Raw genomic sequence first — 21,955 nt, forward strand, 5'->3', positions numbered from 1 at the left:
TCCCAAAAACTATAAAGAATTTAATTCTCAATGCAGTCTGGTTCTTGGTGCTGCAGTTGATCATGACAAATTACAAAATGGGTACAACTGTATGGTTCTGTGCAAGACATTGCAACATCTGTTAGCATAAGCATGCTAACAACAAGCAACTTTATATTTCTGTGTCAACACATGAACGTTCAGTTTCAAACAGAAGTCATTGCTTTTGGTTATGAAAAGTTAAAGATCAAGGCTCAACTGGACTTAATGAGGCTAAGATCCACAAAGCATGCAGGGAACGTACTAGAAGTTGTGAATCTAGGCCTAAATTAGGACTGCTTAATTTCACTGCTTAAAACATAGCCAGAATAAGTTTCTTTATCTAACCAACTAAAAACTAGAACATAATGTTATTTTCAGTTGGTTACATTAGATTGCAATGGTGTCTTTACTGGTCTCCCTAAGAAAATATAAAAACAAATATTCAAAAATGTTCAAATAGTTTATTCCAAAGCTCAACTTCAGGAAAATGGCCCATATCACACTAGTCTTTAAATCAACGCACTGGCTTGTGAAACAATATGTTTCAAATCATCTACAAACCACTGAAAGGTGTGAGCCCAAATACATTTCAAAGCTGCTGGTAATCTGGATTCTTCAAATCAGAGATCTGTTTACTCTCGATATTTAATATATTAGATGTTTTCTCTAACTGCAAGCTTACAAGACTCATACCAGAGACAAAGTAAATGTTGATTCATTATCAAGTTCAAAAGACAGATCATTTTTTACCTTAAGTGTGATCTAATATTGGAAACTGTAAGATGCAATAAATGCAGAATATAAACGACACCTTCATGGCCCTCCACCTCAACATTTTTAAAATATAATGACTCAACAAGATGCGTGACCAAACTAGTTCAACACCAAGGCAAAGCTTTTTGATTCCACAAACTGCCAGGGGGGAAAACAGAAAACAGATTCTTTAGATGCAGTGCTTCCTTCACTATTTGAAACACTTTCCAACAGGTCTGTATGGACTGCCAGGACCCACTTGGGGACTTTCCACTGTTTTTACAACTTCTGCTTAGAATCATTTACATGTAGAACGTTAATGAAGATGATGATGATGATGCGGTGATAATTTATTAAAAGTATATAGAGTAATAAAAGCATCAAGGTCACAACTTCGAGCAGCAGAAACGTATAGCCCTGTTTATCACTGCTTTATCCAGAAACACCATTAATAATCCATATCTAATTTTAAAAAATTACAAAATAGCTACAATTTGTATTTCCATATCACTTTTAACAGCTACGGTTAAAAAAAATGTATCTCTTATATCACAAATGTCTCAGTCATTTCTGAATTGCAGTATATTTACAAAGACTGATATTTGATGAATATTAATGAATTATAAGAATTGCAAAAAGTTTGTTTTATTGTGAGCTGTGTTTCATATTCAAATTGATTAAATAATTTGTGATTTCTGTGCCCAGATCCGTAATTAGTTAGAAAAAAAAACCTTAATCCTAACACCTGACAATTAATTTAATCATGAAGTCATAAACTGTTTTCAGCTTACATGCGGCTGCTGAAACTGTCCAGTTCCTCGAACATGTCTCCCCCTTCATCCTTTCGCTTTTTCTTCTTGAGCCTCAGAGACAAGAATCGCTTTGATTTCTTTTCTTTCGGGGAACTGAGGATCCCATCCTGGGGTGGCGTCCTGCCGTCTCCGGGGCTGAGGGGGCTCGGGTCGTGGAGTCGCAGAGAGCTCGGATCATCCCGGTGGATGGTCGCGGAGCGTTTCAGCTCCTTGTTCTCCTTCTCTGTGGATTTTTGTTTGAATAAACCCTTCAGCGTGCCGGACTTACTCATGGTGCAGCCAGGGACAGACAGCACGAAGGTGTCAACATGAGGAGAGCAGTTTGTCTTAAAGCGTCCTGGGGGACTGACTCACCGGGATAACCTGCAGAGCGGGTTGGCGCGAGCGCAAAGGACGTGCCCACAAAGCCAGTGGCGCGCGCCAACAGGTGAAGAAGCGCTGCCGTATCTGGGGAGATTAAAAGATGTGACACAACTTCCGCTTTTAATACAAACAACTTAGCATTTTATTTAGCCTGATATTTATTTATAACTGTCAGAATTCCGATCACCCTTTTTATTTTTTTATTTTTTTGTGTGTGTGAAGGAGACGCAGATAAGCAGTCTTGTCCGGGAATAAGGAGATCTCCTTTTAAAAGTATTTTCAGACACATCTTAACTATCCGACAAAGGTATTTATTTTAGTGAAAATGCAAAACATATCCACTGTATAAACATATTTAATTAAAAGTTACTTATTTCAAGGGTTTATTTTTGATTCATTTATTCCTTATCGGAAAGCATGCCCTTACATAATGTATACTCAGTACACCTTTTGAGTCATTTTCTTAGAATTAGTGCACAATTATGGGCTAAAAATCTGTGAGATGCCGAAGAAACTCAGGTTAGAGTGGCCTTCAGCTCATCTGGTCCTGGTGTCTCTACATATTCTAATGCAGCCGATGTAGTTCAATCGGCTCACCTGAAAATGAGCTCAGCAACATCTCCATAAAACTTATCAGCAGACTTACACATGAAGTGTTATACAATTGTGTCTGGCTATGCTGACTTTGGACTTCATAAACTACAGTAGCAGATAACAGCAGCTCTTCAAATCATAACAGTGGTGGAAAGGTCACACTGGAAATAGAGCAACTTCTCCACTCTCAGGCTCAAGAACCTCGATTTCCAACTGAAATACATAGTTGACTAATTGGCATAAGTTTTTTTAATAGAGGGACTAACCATAATGTCTTTATAGGAAGAAACACATTAATTTATGTGAAAGATACATTTTAAATTACATATATGAGACATTTGTTTTCTTAATATTTTCATTCTAATATGTGAAAAACATATTACAATGATTACAATAACTGAATGTTCAATGGGATAAGTCTTTATATCTGTACAACATGTCATAAAATTACCACCGTTAGCTGTAGTCATATTTACATCCAGTAATTGGCTATGTATAAACAGTTGCTTAATTGCCAAGGTTTTGTGCCAGAAGAATCTCCTAATGAATTAAAGAAAGAAAAATTATTGCTGCTAAACATACAAACTGTGTTGATTACAGGCATGTTTCTCAAGTTCTGGTTGTTTGATTGGGGCCACAATCCAAACCTGGAAATAACATTTGTTCACCGTTTGGTGTTTGTTATAAGACTTCTGATCAAATACCCAAAATGGCATCTAAGAGTTGTTCAAGAGCAAAGAACTACTTGCAGCGAGCGTTAGAAAGACATAGAACTAACAGGAATGGTTATTTCAAGGAAAATCATAACGAAGATTTCTCAGAAACTTCTCTGTATAAGACTCCATTGGAGAAGAAAAAGATAGTTTAAAGTATGCTGCAGAACATTTGTAGAAATTTGTCTACAAACTACACAAACCATGTTTTGATGATGAATAGCACTGCATATCACCCCACATACAAAATACAGGAAATGCAAAGGGCAACATGATGGTGAAAGAAGTCAATCAGCAGTAATGGCTGTTTATGTTCTCATGGTCAAAATAAGTATAATTTAATACATTAATAAAGACTGATAAGAAGTTTTTTCTTCCAGCAAGATAATAATCAAAACCCCCACAAAAGTCTCAGTTTATCACAAAGAAAATAAAGTTTGTAAAATGGTTGAGTATATCACCCAACTTGAGTGCAATTGAAAATCTAAAGTGAGAACCAAATATCAGGTTGAATTAAACAGCTTGTTTGGAGAACTACGTAAAAACTCCATCGGAGCATTGCAGGAAAATACAGTATATCCTTGTCAATGTCATTAGAAACAAAAGCTTTGTTACTGACTGACTACTACGTAAATACTTTTGAGTTCAGTATTTATTCCTTGTGCCATTTCACTTTATTAAACATATGGCTTTCCACCATGAGTGTGTGAATATGTGCTTGAATGTGTGAATGACTGAATGTAGTGAAGCGTTTGGGGTCGTCTGGACTTGGAAAGGCCCTACACAAGTATAGACCATTTACCATTTTTGAGTATTTGGATTGTGACAGACATCTGCTGGGGGAATAATGTCAACAGGCCCATTAGAAATTTACTTACTTACTTTCAGAAAAACTTTGACATAAATACTTATTTACCTCATTGTATAGTTAAAATGACAGCTCTATCTGCTGGTCAGGATGAGGTAGCACATAGATAAGCTTGGCTGTTCCAAAAGCAATAATTTAATCAATTTTTCATGCTTTTCCTTGAACTCCTTAGCCTGACGCAAGCTGATTCAACAAGACCGTCCAAATAAACTGCAAATTGACAAAAAGACTGACAAGCAATAAAAATGAATTAGAAATTCACAATATTAAACTAACTTTTATGAACAAAATAAATCGAAAGCAAATCAAGTTTGAGGTCTGAAGAAAATGAAACATGTTTTTGCATCTGGTAAAACACTTTCAAAGACTGAAAATGGGATCAAGAGGAGGCAGCAGCTCTTTGCCACACTTTTCACAACCACATCTCAACAAATTTTATTTTCACAATTCTCAAACATTTCAACTTTTAGGTTCCTCTTAACTGCACCTATGAGAAGACAGTAGATCTAATCTGTGTAAAAATAAGCAAACTTTAGATAACTGAAGTTTGTTTAGAAGATACAAATAAATAAAAAAAAACATACAGGAAAAACTGACAGGGGGTGTAGAATAAGACATAATTGTGGTTTGTTATTGGAGCCATCAGATAAGAGCAGTTCAGTTTGGGGCAGCAGCTAGAGTTTAAGAAGGAAAGGTGCAAAATCAGTGTAGCAGTTCAGACAGAAGCAGGGGTGGTGAGAATGTGGTTTTAGCTTCATCTTCTTCTGCTTTTAAGATTTAGTTTCTGTGCTCAGAGTATCTTCCGGATAAAAATAACTCTTGACTGAAAACTGTCTTCACCAGCAGCTGTTTCTGCACCTGCATTGTCATTTTCTTACTTGAATCAACAAAGTTTTACATCGAACATCACCATTTCAGAAGGTAGGTCATCAGAAATAACAAAACCTTTTCATTTAAAAAATTAGGGCTCGACTATTTAGTTCATGATGCAGTTTTTATGGTGTTCTTGCTAAATGAAAAAGTTTACAGTGAAGTGTAACTAAAGTTGAGGTATGACACTTATTTATTAAATACATTTTACTTGATAAGTGATCGTTTAGGTAAACATGTTTGACCAAATGGATAGTTTTGCAGGTTCTAAGTAGAAGGCGCTTGTTGCATAACATCACATTTTAAAAATGTATTATGTTTTACTTTTCTTATGAATAAAACTTTGGAAAACCACAAGAGATAAAGCAATAATACTGGAATCATTTAGTAAAACTGTCAGTTTTGTCAAAAACAGCATTTGGAGAACCTGAAATTATCAAATCTGGTAATCTGTCAAAAAATAGACACATGTCTATGCTTCCCTTTTTGGTTTCAGAAAAAATCACAAATGTATTGTATTTTCATATACCTGTTTTATGCTGCAATCCATTTTTTATGTTGCGTTAACTGAAACGTGAAGATGCTTTACATTATCAGGTCTCTGACTCAAGACATGATTGGGGAAAGAAATTACATGCTACTAAAAAATTAGCAAGAACATTTTAATTCAAGACTGCAATAATCCACTGGCTGCATCGATGATGCTTTTATTGGTTTTCATTTGGTAAATTAAGCCTTTCATGCATAGTGGTCACTACAGTGGACAGCTATCTAAATTTTCTTGTGCTTCTTGTGGATTTTTATCTTATAAATGCACACAGACCACTGAAGTGGACTCTAATGCATCATAAAATACACTATCAACTACTGGCCATCAGCTGCAAATGCAAGAAATTATTTTTGTTAAATCCAATATGGCCGACAGACAAAAAAGCATGCCAACCGGTAAAATAGGTTTTGGCTTCCATATTGAAAATATAATCTGATTTCACAATTCAGAAAATATTTAAAAACGATTTAAAGAAGAAGCGGGATCAGAGTTGGAAATGGATGAGATCAAACATAGGTGAATGTGAATAAATTTAGCCAGTGAAAATTTTTGTTTTTCATTTATTTTAAAAAGACTAAGTCATATATTACATAGACACATGAAATGTATGGTAGACACAGAGTGATATATTTTAAGAGTTTATTTTGTACAGAAAACCATACAAATTCATAATAAAGGCACAAAATATACCCAATACCTCACACTGATAACAGCAGGTTTCCCCTATTTTGGTTATAAAACAGTAGTTTTCTTTCATGATTTTAGAATTAACAATGTAAAGTAAATATATATATATATATATATATATATATATATATATATATATATATATATATATATATATATATATATAATCGAAATAATGTCAAATTTCAAGAAAACACACATAAAAGAAGCAATCAGTAACACCTTAGTAAACACAACATTTGATATTGCCGTCTGTTGAAGGTTTTCACTCTTTTCAAAGGTTTCCTGCCCTCCCACACTCATAAACTCAGTAGTTTTTGAGATTCAGAAATGGAGCTTTGCTGATCTGCAGAATGTGTCCCATTTTGTTGATCTACCTACACAACATTCTGACTAATAAACTTACTGTAAAAGATCACAGATTCTGTGTGATAACCATTGTTATCTTTTTCTGAGATCAGATGAAGCACAGAGCGCGGCAACCTGCTACCTTTGTGTGCAGTCCTGAATGTCTTATTGGGCCAAAATTGGGTCAGTGAAAGAGAAAGGAAGAACGGAAGTAGAGTGTTGGTTGTTTTTTATCTTGTGAAAACATGAAAAAGAAAAAGAACTGATGAGTATTTACCAAGTATGTGCAGGTTTAGTAAAGAATTACCTGCTTTTCTTCAGGAGGGTGTAAGCTGTTTTCCCTTTTTATCGCTTCCCCCAGAGCAATTCACAGCTTTTGGTTTACTTCTTCTGGCAGATTTGTGAACTCTACTGTTACATTGAAATCAAGATAATTTAGTAAAGAACATTCAAAGTATTTGAAGGGAAGATTATTCAGATACTCTATGCTAACAAAAATGCAAAAACGTATTTATATTAAAAGAATATACTTGGCTCAATATGAAATATCAATTGAGAATTAAGCAAAATTATTTACACATTGCTAGGTTGGTAAATCTTGTTATAATGTTTGATGATGGACCAATGCAAAGTAAAATTATAGATGGTTTTCATTATTTCTTTCATATAAAAATCTACAACTTGTGTCGTGAGTTTATATTTAGCCCCATGTTATTTGCTAATATTCTCTAACAAATCGCTGATACTTTCACAGAACAGTTCGATTTTTACTGCTATTGCACAACACACAAGTGGAGCCAATGTACTATTGATTGCAAGATTTTATTGGGAGGTTCAGTGGGAAGGGGTTGAATACAAATCTAAAAAATGTAACTCGTAAAAAAAAAAAAATCTGAGAAAGAGAAAAAGAAATGAAAATCATGAGTCATTTTCCTTCCACTTCACAACTATGCACAACTTTGTGTTGGTTTTTAACTTAAAATCTGAATACATTACATCAAAATTTGTAATTTTCATGTAGACCTAATTGTGCCTTCACTAAAGCTGATGATGATTGTTGTTGCGCAACACCCCCCCCCCTCCTTTCTGTCTCTACTCTCTCACTCTCTACTTCCTCTTCTGAGAGGGGAGATGTGCTACCAGCTCTCCTTCTAACGGGTTAATTGAGTTTCCTAAATCTGCTGGGATTTATCCTGTCCAGAACTGAAGTAAACTCTGTTTAAGCTGGTTTCGAGAAACGATTCACCTGATTTTTGACGGCCTACATCCAGGTGTCCCACCCTTCTTCCCCCTGTGAATTAGCCAGACTGAGCAGCCTACAGCCAACTAGTTTCACAGAGCACACCTGTTAACGGTCGCTCGTTCTCTATTTTACAACTTGCATTTGTTATTGAACCAGGTAAGTTTTAGTGACTCGGGCGAGTCCCAAGGATGACGTTTTAAATTTGGGCTACCAGCAACCTAAAAACATTTTCCACTTTTTCCTCTCCAGAATCAAACATCACAGCTATTTTACAACCATCAAAGAACTTTAAGGTGACTCATTAACTGAATGTCCACAACATCTTTTAGATTTTCTTTATGCTAAATATTTTATTAGTAAAGCATTTTTGCAAGGGTCAGTACAGCTTAATTCAGTAGCAGAAATAATCAAATAAGTAAAATCAATCATCTAGTCTATCTTTCCCTACTGCTGACACTGAGAACTAAAAAAGGGAACCTTTGAGAGAGACGGACGGAGTTTGGCGTTTCGAACCCCAGACCTGGCTTGATGATGAAGAAGGTGTTGCAGCAGGAGGAAGATGTTGATCGATGAAGGCCGGGATCTCTGTAGGTCTGATGAGCTTCTTCTCCGCATGGATGGTGAGGTCACACAGGACTTGGTGCTGGCAGGAAAAAAGGCACCAGTTCTTCTTCTTTGTCTTTGCCTTTGTCTTCATCTTTGTCTTTGGGGTCTGAACCCAGCCGATGAGAGAAGTGCGATTCGAAGCCACAGGTTGTGGGCCTGACGGGTTGGTCTCCATGAGCAAGACAGTCCTCGGCTCTGTGGCCCCGGCTCTTCTTCAGCTGCAGAGTTCTTTGTCCATCTCTTGGCTCGAAGCTGCCCGGAGGATCCAACAAAAGGTTCCTCTTTTGCACCCACCTTTTATAGGGTTTCATTGGCTGACTGCTCAGACAGATGATCTCATATCCATCACTGTCTTACAGACATTTCCTGATGTCTGTGCTAATGTCTCAGGGTTGCTCAACCTCATATGTCCCGACATTATGTCCTGATGTCTGTGCTAATGTCTCAGGGTTGCTCAACCTCATATGTCCCGACATTATGTCCTGATGTCTGTGCTAATGTCTCAGGGTTGCTCAACCTCCTGTGTCCCTTGCCTGCACAACCTTTCACCTACCATCTACCTCCAACATATCAGTGATGTTTAATTGCAGTTACACCTTTTACACCATTTCAAGTTCAATGTCAAAATCACATTTATATCACATTTATTTTCTTTAGCTTCTCCGATTTAGCATTCATTTATAATTTTATAACCATAACTTATATCACATTTATTTTCTTCAGCTTCTCTGATTTATCATTCATTTATGATTTTATAACCATAACTTATTAATTATCCTTATTATAATCCTAATGTGAGTTATTACAGATGTTTTTCTGAAAAGAAACCAAGAATAATCCATGATTCTAATTATTTGATGCCAAAGTTACAGTTACTTGTTTTTCTTGTAAGTGTTCTCACAAATGTAACTGTAAGTATTATTACAAGTAAACCAATATTAATATAAGTATTTTACTTTGAATCTTATGAAATTACTCAAAATGTTTAGATTACATTCTTTAAAACTTTCATGCTTTAAACTAAGGAATAGTCTCAGCTATTTTTATAAATCTGCAGGCTGGAAACTTCCTCTTTTTCCAGGAAACCTGCTTTTCCTGTTTAATGACTCTCTCTGACTGACTATGATTTCTTATGATTAGATAGAAAAAAGTAGAATTAAAGCAAAGTTTGCTGGACACAAAAACAACACACACAACCAGATTTATTTTATTGACACCTAAGTCTACTGTTGGGCCGAGATGTCACTTGAGTGATTCATTTTAAAGATAACTTTATTTATTATTACTGTTAAACTAAAATCTCCAGCATGGGGAAGTGGGATGAGCTCGGATTTTCTTGACATGATGTAATTAGTTTTTCAGGCCAGAATGAAAGGAAAAATACTTTAACATCGGAATGCTAATTTTTATTATTTTTTTCTTCAGCTTGAAGTCATGGACAATTTCACTTCTGTACAACCCTGGACAGTAAATGATTCAGATGGGCTCTGCAGCTTCAGCCTTTCCCCTGAAGAGGTCCTCTCCCACACCTACATCCACTCCATCATCTGCGCCTTCGGCCTGATTGGCAACGTTCTCGTGATGATCACCTACGGTTTCTACAAGAGGACCAAGACGATGACAGATGTTTATCTGTTCAATGTGGCTGTGGCAGACCTGATCTTTGTGGTGGCGTTGCCTCTTATCGCACATAATGAGCAGAATGGGTGGCCCATGGGTTCTGTGGCTTGCAAGATGTTGCGCTCGGCCTACAGCATCAATTTATACAGCGGCATGCTGTTGCTTGCCTGCATTAGCTGCGATCGATACATTGCTATTGTTCAAGCCAGGCGCTCCTTCGGTTCTCGCTCCCAAGCTGTCATGTACGGCCGTCTGATCTGCTCCGCAGTTTGGGTGTTTGCACTGTTTTTGACTTTGCCTACACTTATCTACACTGAGCTCTTTGAAGAATATGACCTGATTGAGCTTAGTTCAACTTTGACATGTGAGCTCACTTTCAAACACAGAAAGACTGCAGAGCTGATGAAGGTGATGGTGCCAAGCCTGCAGATGGCTGTTGGCTTCCTTCTCCCTCTTGTAGTTATGGTTTTCTGCTACTCAAGCATTATGTGCACCTTGCTCAAAGCCCACAACAGCCAGAGGCACAAGGCAATCCGGGTGGTTTGGGCAGTTGTTGTGGTCTTCATCATGTGTCATTTTCCTTACAATGTGACTCTCCTGATCCACACGGTGTTTCTTTTTATGGAGAGAAGCTGTGAGGAGGAAAAGACCAAACTCACGGTTCTGGCCACTTCCAGGAGCATAGCTTACCTCCACTGTTGCCTCAATCCCATCCTCTATGCGTTTATTGGAGTTAAGTTCAGGAGCCACTTCAGGAAAATATTGTCTGACCTTTGGTGCTTTGGCAAAAAGTACATCTACTCTGCTCGCTCGTCACGTGGGACACCTGAAGTTTGCATTTCAGGCCTGAGAACCTCGGAGGCTTCAAACAACATGTCATCCTTCAGTGCCTGACAGCCATGCAAGTAACCTCTGATTTGTCTAGTCCAGTTACTTTCCACATGTGTAGTTCCACATGTGTCAATAACAAAAAGAAATTATATTCAATTTATCATAAAAAATAATACTACCTGCCTTTGTATGGTAACAGGATTTTTATTAGCCAGCGAATGTGAATGTGAGCCCCATGAGGATTTTGTTTTGGCTGGATGGATAATAAGTGGGCCAGAGCTCAAACTACCACCAGTTTAAGCCCTTAAGCAGATCTTATCAGTGTATCAATTGGATATTAAGATGCTAATTACATTCAGCTTAATTTCCAGTCAGTGTAGTTATATAGAGTCGTTTCACAATAACTGTCTCAAGGCTAAAAAAGTTATTACCTTGAGAAATAATGACATTTGGTTAAGTATAAAGCATGCCTTACTGCCAAAAATGATTAAATGTCACAAGTCATACAAATGGAACTGATATAGAGTGACATTCATTCAGTGGTGCTAGGCTCCACTCAGCATACCCAAAGAGTGCTGTAGTGCGAGGTCTGCTTTTATCTTCTCCTCGTTCTGCACCCTCTCTAAGAGTCATATAGACATTACATAGTTATCAAACGGTACGTTAAGCTCAGTTTAATATTCAAAAATCTTTTCTGTTTAAGAAAGCCTAGCAGATTGCATCAAATCATTGACTTGCAGAATTCATTCCTTCTGGACCAGCATATGCAAAATATTTCTTGTGTTGTGCTGTTGCCTTTACTGCAGTCCCTCATAAAAACTGTGTAGAATAATTAAAGTTAACAGGTGAAATAACAGCAAATACTGCAAGTTATTACAAGTGATTTTCTGTGTTATTAAATATAATGTTCATGAGCTGACAAGTATGAAAACAAGAAACTTTTTGAATATGTTTTTTACTAGAGTTTCGAAGTAATTGTTTTGTACACCGCTTTACTGACATAGAAAGGGTTCAGCCCTGTTCTAACTGAAACAAATACGAAACCCTCTGTTGAAAACCCACAAATCCACAGCTACTTTTGTTTTTACTCAGCTCAACATTACGTAGATAATGTCATTGGTCTTTTTGAAGTTGTTTTGTATCAAACTGAGAAAGAAAGTATTATGCTCTTAGCATAAAAGGGATAATACAGCAAGGCCTGTGGATGGTAGATATTTTATGGAAAATAAAGTGTTTTTCTGTATATAATTGCTGAAAACAATATATTTTTAACTTTTCTCTTAGCAATAACTATTCTTATGCTATCTTTGCATTATTATTTGCGGAAGAGGATTAGGGTCACCGAAAATAAAAAGAATTCTGAGGTTAAAGTCAAAATTCTGACTTTAATCTCAGAATTCTGACTTTAATCTGAGACTTTAATCTCAGAATTCTGACTTTATGCTTGTTTTGCCTCTTTATGTTTATCTCAATAAGCCACTGAGCCAATGTTGGTTTTCCCCAAATGATGAAGACAGAACCTGTGGACAAAAATGGACCTTTAGGGTAGTGAAAGATGATTTGTGTAAAATTTGTGAAACAATTAAGCAAAAAATGTAATCTCTAAGATTTTATCAAATTGTTTGAAACTGTTTAAAGTTCATTTTCTCAGGGTGCCAGATAATAATGTGCCTTTTTAAATGACTGCTACTCAGTACAGCTGATGATCAAATTAGAAATGATAAAAGAGCCTAAGAAAAATGTAATACAGTATGTATAAGAACTACATGTTTGTGAAGTATTTACTCCTTTCATTCTGTCATCTGTTTTTACCTAAAATATTATTTGAGTCAGTTCTTTTTGTTGTTGTTGTTTTGTTGACTTCTCTCTATTTGCAATATTGCAATATATTTCTATGAATAAAAATTATATTTAAAAAACTGTGTTAATGAGTGAGTGAGTGAGTGAGTTAATTAGTTAATTAATTAGTAATCCACAACAGAATTTAAATGGACATGTCCAAAGAAAAGGACACTGATACACATTTTTTAACAGCATCTAAAAAATGCTGGACATTTTGTAGATGCTAAAAAATGTCCAGCACACAGGACATTAGCCACAATGTCCTGTGTGCTAGACTCCAAATGATGATCATCATAATTTTTAAAATATTGTTAAATTGTTTTACACATATTTTAAAAACTTGTCAGTAATAAACATGTTTAGATTTCCCTGTGCTATATAGCAAAATTAATTTTTACATGAATAAGTCTGGGACCCTGTGAAGGAAAAATTTAGTAGACAAGTTTAAATAAATTTGAATGTACACTTTATGATGTTTTTATTAAAGGTTTGCACTCAGTTGCAGCTCAACAGAATGTATGCTCTTCTGACCCTCCTCAAATAAGTGAAGACCAGGGTGTTCAGCAGTTAGAAATGTGAAGACATGGCTAAGGTGATAAGCGTAGATTGTAGAAATTCAGTTTCTAGTATCTGTTTAGCCATCAGCAGAGAGGCCTTCTTGGAGAAATGCCTTACGTTGAGCTGTGAATGTGTATGCAACCCTGCTCCACTGAAACTTACAGATAAGTAACGTATAGATTTTTACCTGACACTTGAGCCAGGGGGTGTGACTAAGTAATGTGTGATGTATCTAATGTAAATGAGGGGACGTTCAGCCCCAAGTCAGAACTCATCCGATTCTCACTGAGATGTGAGCTTTGTATGTTTTCTCCATTTGCAAATGTTAATTAAAGCTGTGTTTGTTCTCTTTTAAAGCTGAAGTTTGGTCTCGAATTTTGTGCAACTTAACAATCCCTTTGTCTTTAACAAATTTAGGAGTTTCTTTTAAAACTCTGCATTATGAACATTGAACATCTACATATTTGCACATTCTACATAATACTGCAAAAGTATGCAAATAATTTCCTTCTTGAATGAAAACAGTAAAGGTATGGATGCTGTTAAAACATGCTACATATTTTTATGCAGCAACCAAAATGTGTTTTTTTTAATTTACTGTCAATGCCTGTAAAGCTTCAATTACATCCAAAAATGTCCTGTGAAAACAGGGAACATTTAACATTTGTTTTTTTATTTTTTTATTTTACAATGGACATTGACAAATTAAGTGGTTAAAAACTATTCACCAAAACAAAGAAAAGCAACAAGATTAAAACTTTTACCTAAATAGACAAACCTTTGCTGTCAGCATGCAAAATACCTTTTATCTGATGTCCTAAATAAAACACACGCAGAAATTACACAGAAAGCAGAAGTACCGTAATCTCTGCTTTCCAGGTCATGATTTTTTTGTGGTGCAATCTTATCTCTCTGTGGAAAAGTACACTTTTTCTCACGCGTCCTGCTTAGACAGTGTGATGATAGCAAAACCTTTAATAAAGCGCACCAAAATATGGAATACTGAAATGGGGACTTCCAGTCAGAATCAGCAGAACACCATGCTGTCAATACAGGTTTTATGTCTTGAACACTTTGGGCACATGTGGGTACTTTCATTTCACAACCACACATCCCCAAGGTTGGCACTTTCCTTCCACCCACAAAGTGTCTTTAAACTTATGATGCAGCTTCCTGAAAAAACAACCGCAAACCTTTTGAACAATGTAGAAATTGAAATCACTGGAAGTCTAATTCCTCGAAGGTAAAAAAGAAAGTGGTATGAAATACTTACATCTTTCCTCATCCACTGGAGGCCCTCAGAGAGCTGCATTTAATTTAGGTCATAATTATTTTCAACCATTTAGATTCAGATGGCAACTGACAACATTTGTTGATAGCTTGAATCTCACTTTCAGAAGTTTTCCTCCAATTTGAAGTCAAATATTTAAATACACTCTTTAAAACCACATATAATATTTTTTTGATGGTTTGATATTTAATTATTGTCTATTTCTAAATGCCAGAATAATGAGAACATTTTTCTTAACTTCACAGATAAAAACCAACTGTTGAAAATGTGTATCTGGGTCACATACTAGCACCTACTGATAGTGATAGGTATGGTAGAGAATCTGTGATGCTAGGGGCCTGGATTCCTTTCCAAGGTTCTGTAATACTTGTTAAAGTTCATGATTGCATCATGCCAGCATTTAATTTACGGGATTCTGCCAGTAAAAACTGCTCACCACAAAGTATTTCTGGGGGACACAGATACCATAATTTTGATCAAATCAACACAGGAATGGTTTACAGCTAAAAGTGACTGTGATAGTGACAGCGCAGAAAGGGAGTATCAGCAAGCTTGCCCCCAAGATACTGTCACCAGTAAAAGAAAAAGCCCATTTAAAATGAACTTTAAATGAACAATAAAAACAACGACCAAGCACATAAACGGGTTTGTGACGTAAGGCCCAACTGCAGCAGATTTCAAGAAAAAAAAAAAATAAATAATAATAATAATTCCGATTCTTGATTTGTTCCTGTTGATGTTTGAAAATTTTGGGATTAAACAAACCAGTAGAGCAGCATTACCTGCCTTGATTTTGACCTGTGATCACCATTCAGGAATTTTGTTAAAATATGAGTCTTTCAGGGAAAACAAAACTGTAAAATAATATTAACATTGCTGATTTAAAGCCCTCATGGCCACAGGCTCATTCCAGAAACCTTCCTTCAATTTTACCTACACATTTTGCAACAAGGCTGCGCTGGATGCCTTTGAGGGAAAGCAGTCTGGAAGATAAGTATACCTAAAGCAGACCACAAAGCCTTGTCAATAAGGGATATTTATTCCCATTAAACCATCTGAAAGTCCAAGATGAAGTCACTGCTTTTACAGTGAAACCACAATTGCATGTGATTCACTTCCCTAAAAGTGCCAACAGTGGAAAAGCTTTACTGTAAAACCATGGCACCAATGATTCATCTGAGTCAGGGGTTACTATGTTATCAGACAGTTTTGGGATCTTCTCTTTTCTTCTAATATAAATAAAATAGAATTCATTAAGACATTTTTAGCATATGTCTGACGTTTACTCAGTATGAGCCAAACAAACATTAAAAAACTTCAAAGCACAGGTCAGGTCTTAGATTCCATAAAAAAGATCTAAAGGCCCTAAAAGCTGAGAGATAGCTTTTGATTTTTGTATGAGTGTGCATTTGACTGTGGACTGAGTAACTGAAAAACCAAAACAATCAATGAGTTTCGCAAAGACTTAAAAAACAAATAAGTAATTTAAATATCATTAGCTTGTTCAAATGAAAAATCAGGAGTTGATTGCAGACAGGAGATCACCCCCAATTACATAGGTGGGGGTTAGAATTTAGTTAGAAATCTCCAGGGAGAACCACAGCAGGACCTCTGCAGGACCTCTGGCCCACTAAAAAGCACCCACATGGTGAACGATCCCCAGCTGGCCAGGAAGGATCACATCATCATATTTCAATTAAAATGCTGGCTGGCACCAAGAGGCGGGGTTCCTAAAGGAACACAACACAAATTCAAGACTACAATACCTTACCCAAACTGATTAACTAAGGAGATTATCAGTTCACCACAACACGCTTTATCAGATTTTATCCACAACAGTTTACTTGCATTGTTATTACCTCTATATCTATATTCAAAGATCCTTTAGATATTCGTCCTTTTTCATATTCTCTGTATAGAGCAGTACTGTATTGCAGAGTTTACCCAGTGAATGTATTCATTGTGATTTTTAAGCAGATAACAGCAGATCCTTCCTGGAACCATCACACCCATTCTTCAATTGCTTTTGCAAACACTTGAACTGTAAAAGCTAAAAATTGTTGCATGTGTCTGAAGCAAAAGCAATAGCAGAAATCCATCTCATGAGATTAACCTCTTGGTGAGGGTCACAACTCTGTGCTGCCGCCCTTTGTGTCCTGCACTGCTAAACCTATTTCCCGGCCTCAGCGGTGCTCCAGTTCTTTCCCTTTCATCCGCCTTTCTGTGGAAATGAGAGTGACGTTCCATTAGAGAGGGGAAAGAATCCCCCACCTTGGCAAGTGAGAGCTTCAATGCTGAGAGCCAATTGACTAAATGAAATTCCAACATGTGATGAGTGGGAAGAAATAGAGTGAGGCTTGTGCAACTTCAGCCTTGTTTTGTCAAGACTTTAAAAACCACAATACTCTGTCTTTTTACTGTAAGAAACATTGTGAAAGATATCTATTATGGACAGATATTTTAGTCTAATTTTGCAACATTGTTTGCACTACTTCACTAATATAAGTGTAAAAGAAAAAGTTCTCCGATCAGCTACAAACGAAGAGCACATATTCTAGTTTAGATGTTAAGGCAGGTTCTATGCTGTGAGGACTATAATGATCTTTTCTGCTCTCTAGAAAGACTAAAGTCCCTTCATCTGTGCTGTCACTGGAAATTTCATTTGCTGGATCAGCTTTCCATCCAGCTGGTCTGTCCATATAATCCCTTAAAGGAACATGTTGTTACTTAATATAATTTGTAAAATATGTTTTACCTTCGATGTTTTCTGATGATTGTCTTAGGTGACTACATTATAACTTCCAAAAGTGAAACAGGGTCAAATGTCCCACATGTAGATGGTTTTCCCGTATGTTTATGACATAGTATCAAATTCCAAATGTGAACATGTGGAAAATCATTTTAGATGTCAGTAAAAATGATTCCTCATGTGTCTTTGTTACTGCATAATATGATTTCCACACATTATGCCTCGGAAATGCTTCTATATGCTTCTATCTTTCCACATTTTTCTCCTGAGTTACTATATAAAATAATTTACAAATGTCAAAACATGAGAAAAAAATCCTACATCTCATATATTATCATATGATAACATTTCTACAAGTCACATATGTCAAATATTCATATTTAGATGGTTTCACCATCCATGAGTCATGTGTCATAACATATATTTTCAAGATGTCAAAACCCAGAAAAAATATTTCACATTTCAGTCTCCCCACATTTGTTAAATATTTTCCACGTGAATTGTGGGAAAAATAATTCACATATAATAGTTTCCTCTAACATGTTGCACATGTTACTATTTGGTAATTCCACACACAAAAACTCAGACAAACACTTAAGTGTTTCACATATTACCACATTAAATATTTTCCACATGGAAAATGTGAAAAATATTTAAGTTGTAGCTTTTTTTTTCTCTGTATCTGCAAGATAATACATGTATTCCCATGTGAACATATTGTAAATAACATGACACAAACTTTATAGTTCTGAACATAGTCTCTTTCTAATCTAAATTGTTTGTTAAAAGAATAAATAACAAGTAGAAAGCAGTTGTGTTTTACATATTTACATTTGACAATAGTGTGTAGTGTCACACTCACATTTGATCAGAGATGATTTAGTTCATGGTTTCTCCACAAGAGCTACTATGGAACAAAAGAAACCTGAACTAAATCTTTAACAGTATGATGAAAAGCACCCATGAAAAAGAAAAAAAAATTGACCTCATTACATCTAAGAGTAAAAATGAGGGCATGTCTAAAATATGAGATGTGTTTTATCCGCATGAGCTAACCAGGATGAAATTTTAAGAAATCTACCCAGATGTTAGAGACATACTTCAGTCTGGACTAAAAGAGCTGAAGCAAACATTTGGCAAACTGTGAAGTCTCCAAAGTGCATTAACATAGCAAACAGCTGGGAAGCAGAAGAAAGATCAGGACTGGAAATCAAAGTGCAGGAAAACTGAAAAAAATTCATAGCATTATGCAGCAGTGGTTGTGTTATGTAGAAGTGAATCCTACAAATGAAATAAATACATTACAATCCAATCAAGTTAATATCAAATTTATTTTATGTTAATTTTGTTGATTATGGCTAATGAAAACAGATTTTAATTTCACTTATACCCGTTTCTTGTGCCCCCTTTCCTGCCAGATTTTCTCCCCTCCCTTTTGTCCTAGAATTTGGTATTATTTGATGTTTGGTATCCTTTTTATATTTACTCAAGTTCTGTTTTTGATAATTATGTATGTTTGATGCGCTGAGATATTCTAGCGTGACAAAAAAGGCAAAAACAAAAGAAAGCTGAACAAAGGCAAAAACGTTTTTGCAGCACTGTTTCCTTTCTGATAATTTCAAATTACAGCCCATTTCCATTGGGCACTCTGACTTGTTTAAAAGATGATCAAACCATTATGTCTATAAATGTCCTACTTATTGTAGGTACTATTTATTAGTCTTAAAACTAAAATTCCCTGAGACAAAAAACACAAAAATGACAAAGGTGCAAAATAACCTGATGCGTTTGCACATCAAAAATTTCACACTACAGACTAGAATCATACTAGGTAATTCCCACACACACACAAAAAAACTTTGGAAGATTTATAGAAGCACTTATCAAAACCACTTTATTAAGTCATTTCAGATTTTTGTAAAGAACTACCAAAAAAAGTCTCATGTGTGATGGATGAGTTTAGAATGATAAATCTCAAATTTAAACCAATGATCTCATTTGTTTTCCAGCTCTAGGCTCCTGCAAAGCACAGGGGAAAGAACAAGCAGTGACATGTCCACAGTGTAATTGAAATGTGGCTTTTTTATTATCACTGTTAAAAGGCATACATTACAGTGCAAACCATTCTTTGGCAAAAGTACAATACAACTGTCACGATGGGTTCTAGTACGTCCTCGTTGACCGCTGGGTGCCGGGACAGTGTAGGTAAACATGTCCAGTCTTGCAGGGCAGTGCATTCCATTGATGCCTGGAAAGTTTTCAAAGGGGAAAAATAAAAATGACCAAATAAGCCAGATACATTACAATGCAGACTGGTGAAGGAGTGCTTTGGCCCCTTGCCAAAAAATGCATTTAGTCTGTTGCTGCAGAAACAAAAACTGTAAACATACAAAAATGTGCAAGCATATGATACCAGTGTGACTGAAGCCACCAAGTCATCTGAAACCATTAAAATACTGGTGAGTACTATTTGTTCTCAGTGACAGATACTTGCTTCAAAAAGAACCAATATGAAGAGGCACTTGGAAGTACAACACAATCAGACAATGCAAGCCAGTGCATGATGAATAATGAGTGGTATTTTTATATGTACAGTACATACTGTACTGGCAATTTCATCATTGTACAATTTCAATCATGAAATTGCCCCTCCCCCATCATCACCCTCACTCCCCCTCTCATATGGCTTCTATTACAGTGGAATGAGGGTCAGAGGGCTGGAGGGAGAGAGAGTCTGCACTCTACGAAGTGACGTCAGTTCAGACTCAAATCTTCAATATGGCAAAAAAACAAGAGCGGGGTCAGCATTCCATACAGTGAAAACTGTCCTTGGAGAAAAATGAGAGAGAGAAAACAAAATTAAAGGAAAGGAGGAGTTGACGTTAAAGACTAAATAATGTATGCAAGCATGTCCTTCTAAAAACTGGCGCACCAGAGAAACAGACAGACCTTTGTAGTTATGAATAAAGATTGAATGTGTAAGAAAAAAACCCATAAGCAGCTGAAAAGTGAATACTGCCACAGTAAATTTAGCAGTACCAAAGGCTGCATCCAGATTTTTTACAACATCCATACATAGTTTCATATATGCTAATTACATAATGTAAGGAATTCCGCAATACTATTTTTGGCTTTAGAAGTTGAGGAAAAGACATTGGGAGGACGTTCACAACTTTACAGATGTACAAGCATATATTGGTTCAGTGCTTTCCAGAAGCACAAAAACAGGTGCATCTCAAAAATTTTTAATACTAATTTATCATAAGCTAAAAATGTTCAATTCGTCAATTCAGAATACAACTTGTAGATTCATTACACATTAGATGACATGTTATGAGTGTTTATTTTTGTTCACTTTGATGACTAAGGCTTAAAAGTAGAGATTGGTGATATGGATGTAAAACTGTATTGCAGTATTTTGTTTTTTTTTTTAGTATTTTTGCTATTTATTTCAATAAAATCAAAAGTTGCAATAAAAAGTATTTCAACTTTATCACTCTTTGAGAAACCCTGGCTTCACAATCATTGTGAAGATGGTTGACCTGACAGGTGTCAGTACACACTCACAAAGATGATTAGCGACAAAAAGTCATTGCTAAACAAGCTGGCTTTTCATACACGGCTGTATCCAAGAATATTATTTGAACATTGGGTGGAAGAAAAAAATATGATAGGAAAAGATGCATAAACTTAAGGTAATGTATTTCTTGTTCAAAGCCACTCCAGAACCAGTAACAGTCAAAAGCTCAATGACCTTGATATCAATGTTATTGATTAGCCTGCTGACAAATTTGATTTAAACCTCATAGATCCATGTGACATTCTCAAACAGAAGATGAGCGACACCAGATCTAAAAATGCAAACAATTTGAAGGTTGCTCTGAAAGCCACCTGAGCTTCCCAAACACCTCAGCAGAACCACAGATTGATCTTCTCCATACCACACCACGTCGATAATTCATGCAAACTGAGCCCCAGCCATGTAATGAGTGCATACACTGAACATCAAAATCAGGTAAGATTCTATTTTTCTGAGGAACAGAATTTTGGGTTTTTATTACCCCATGATCATAAAAATGAACAGAGATAAATGCTTCTAATGTTCCTACTGATATAAATTTACTTTTTGATGCTAATCTAATTTATAGAGACAGACCCGTAGAGTTGAAGAGGACAGTGCTGCAGGAGATGAGTCGGGTTTCCTCCACAGATGAGTGCCTCCCTGCACCACCTCACCTGAGGCCCAGGAGAGAGACGAAAAAGGTATCCCACGAACAGAAGAGCAGGTATCAGTAGACATGTTTCTTTTGCATTACAAACATTTTTGCAGGGCTTCACATTATTTTCACATATAAGCATTTACATAGAAAAAAAGGGTAAAAAGCAACAAAATAAAGCACCAGAGAATAAAAAGACAATTATTCAATAAAAGTCCTTGAATAAAATAATCCACTCAAGTCTGATGTATCAATAAAAGACATATTGCGTGTATATAGGTGGCTTTGTATACAAACGATAATACTTTAAGGTTCGTATTTAGAGATTATCTTGGAGTAAAAACAGGGAAATAGCACCAGTTTTTCGGTATCTCTAACCTGAGAAATTTTTTTGAGACAACTGCTGCCTTTCCATCCAC

General features: G+C 36.0%; 2 protein-coding genes across 2 annotated transcripts in view; one reads left to right on the top strand and one right to left on the bottom strand.

Moving 5' to 3' along the window:
- The window catches only part of LOC116709117 (mucin-17-like), a 45,271-nt gene extending 43,321 nt beyond the window's left edge, over positions 1–1,950 (bottom strand). The window contains exon 1 of the mRNA XM_032547464.1: positions 1,566–1,950. Coding sequence (XP_032403355.1) covers positions 1,566–1,858 — 293 coding nt within the window. The 5' untranslated portion in view covers positions 1,859–1,950. The remainder of the gene's footprint in view (positions 1–1,565) is intronic.
- Positions 1,951–4,799: 2,849 nt separating this feature from the next.
- On the top strand, positions 4,800–12,465 carry ccr6b (chemokine (C-C motif) receptor 6b). The gene is made up of 2 exons (XM_032546470.1): positions 4,800–5,045; positions 9,854–12,465. The coding sequence occupies exon 2, from the start codon at positions 9,863–9,865 to the stop codon at positions 10,940–10,942; it is 1,080 nt and encodes a 359-aa protein (XP_032402361.1). The 5' UTR covers positions 4,800–5,045; positions 9,854–9,862; the 3' UTR covers positions 10,943–12,465.
- Positions 12,466–21,955: the final 9,490 nt, after the last annotated feature.

This window comes from Xiphophorus hellerii, chromosome 19 (genome assembly GCF_003331165.1).
Source record: "Xiphophorus hellerii strain 12219 chromosome 19, Xiphophorus_hellerii-4.1, whole genome shotgun sequence".
Classification (NCBI taxonomy): domain Eukaryota; kingdom Metazoa; phylum Chordata; class Actinopteri; order Cyprinodontiformes; family Poeciliidae; genus Xiphophorus; species Xiphophorus hellerii.

Excerpts from the sequence above, each read along its gene's own strand:
- ccr6b (XM_032546470.1), top strand. The coding sequence starts at position 9,863 with ATGGACAATTTCACTTCTGTACAACCCTGGACAGTAAATGATTCAGAT.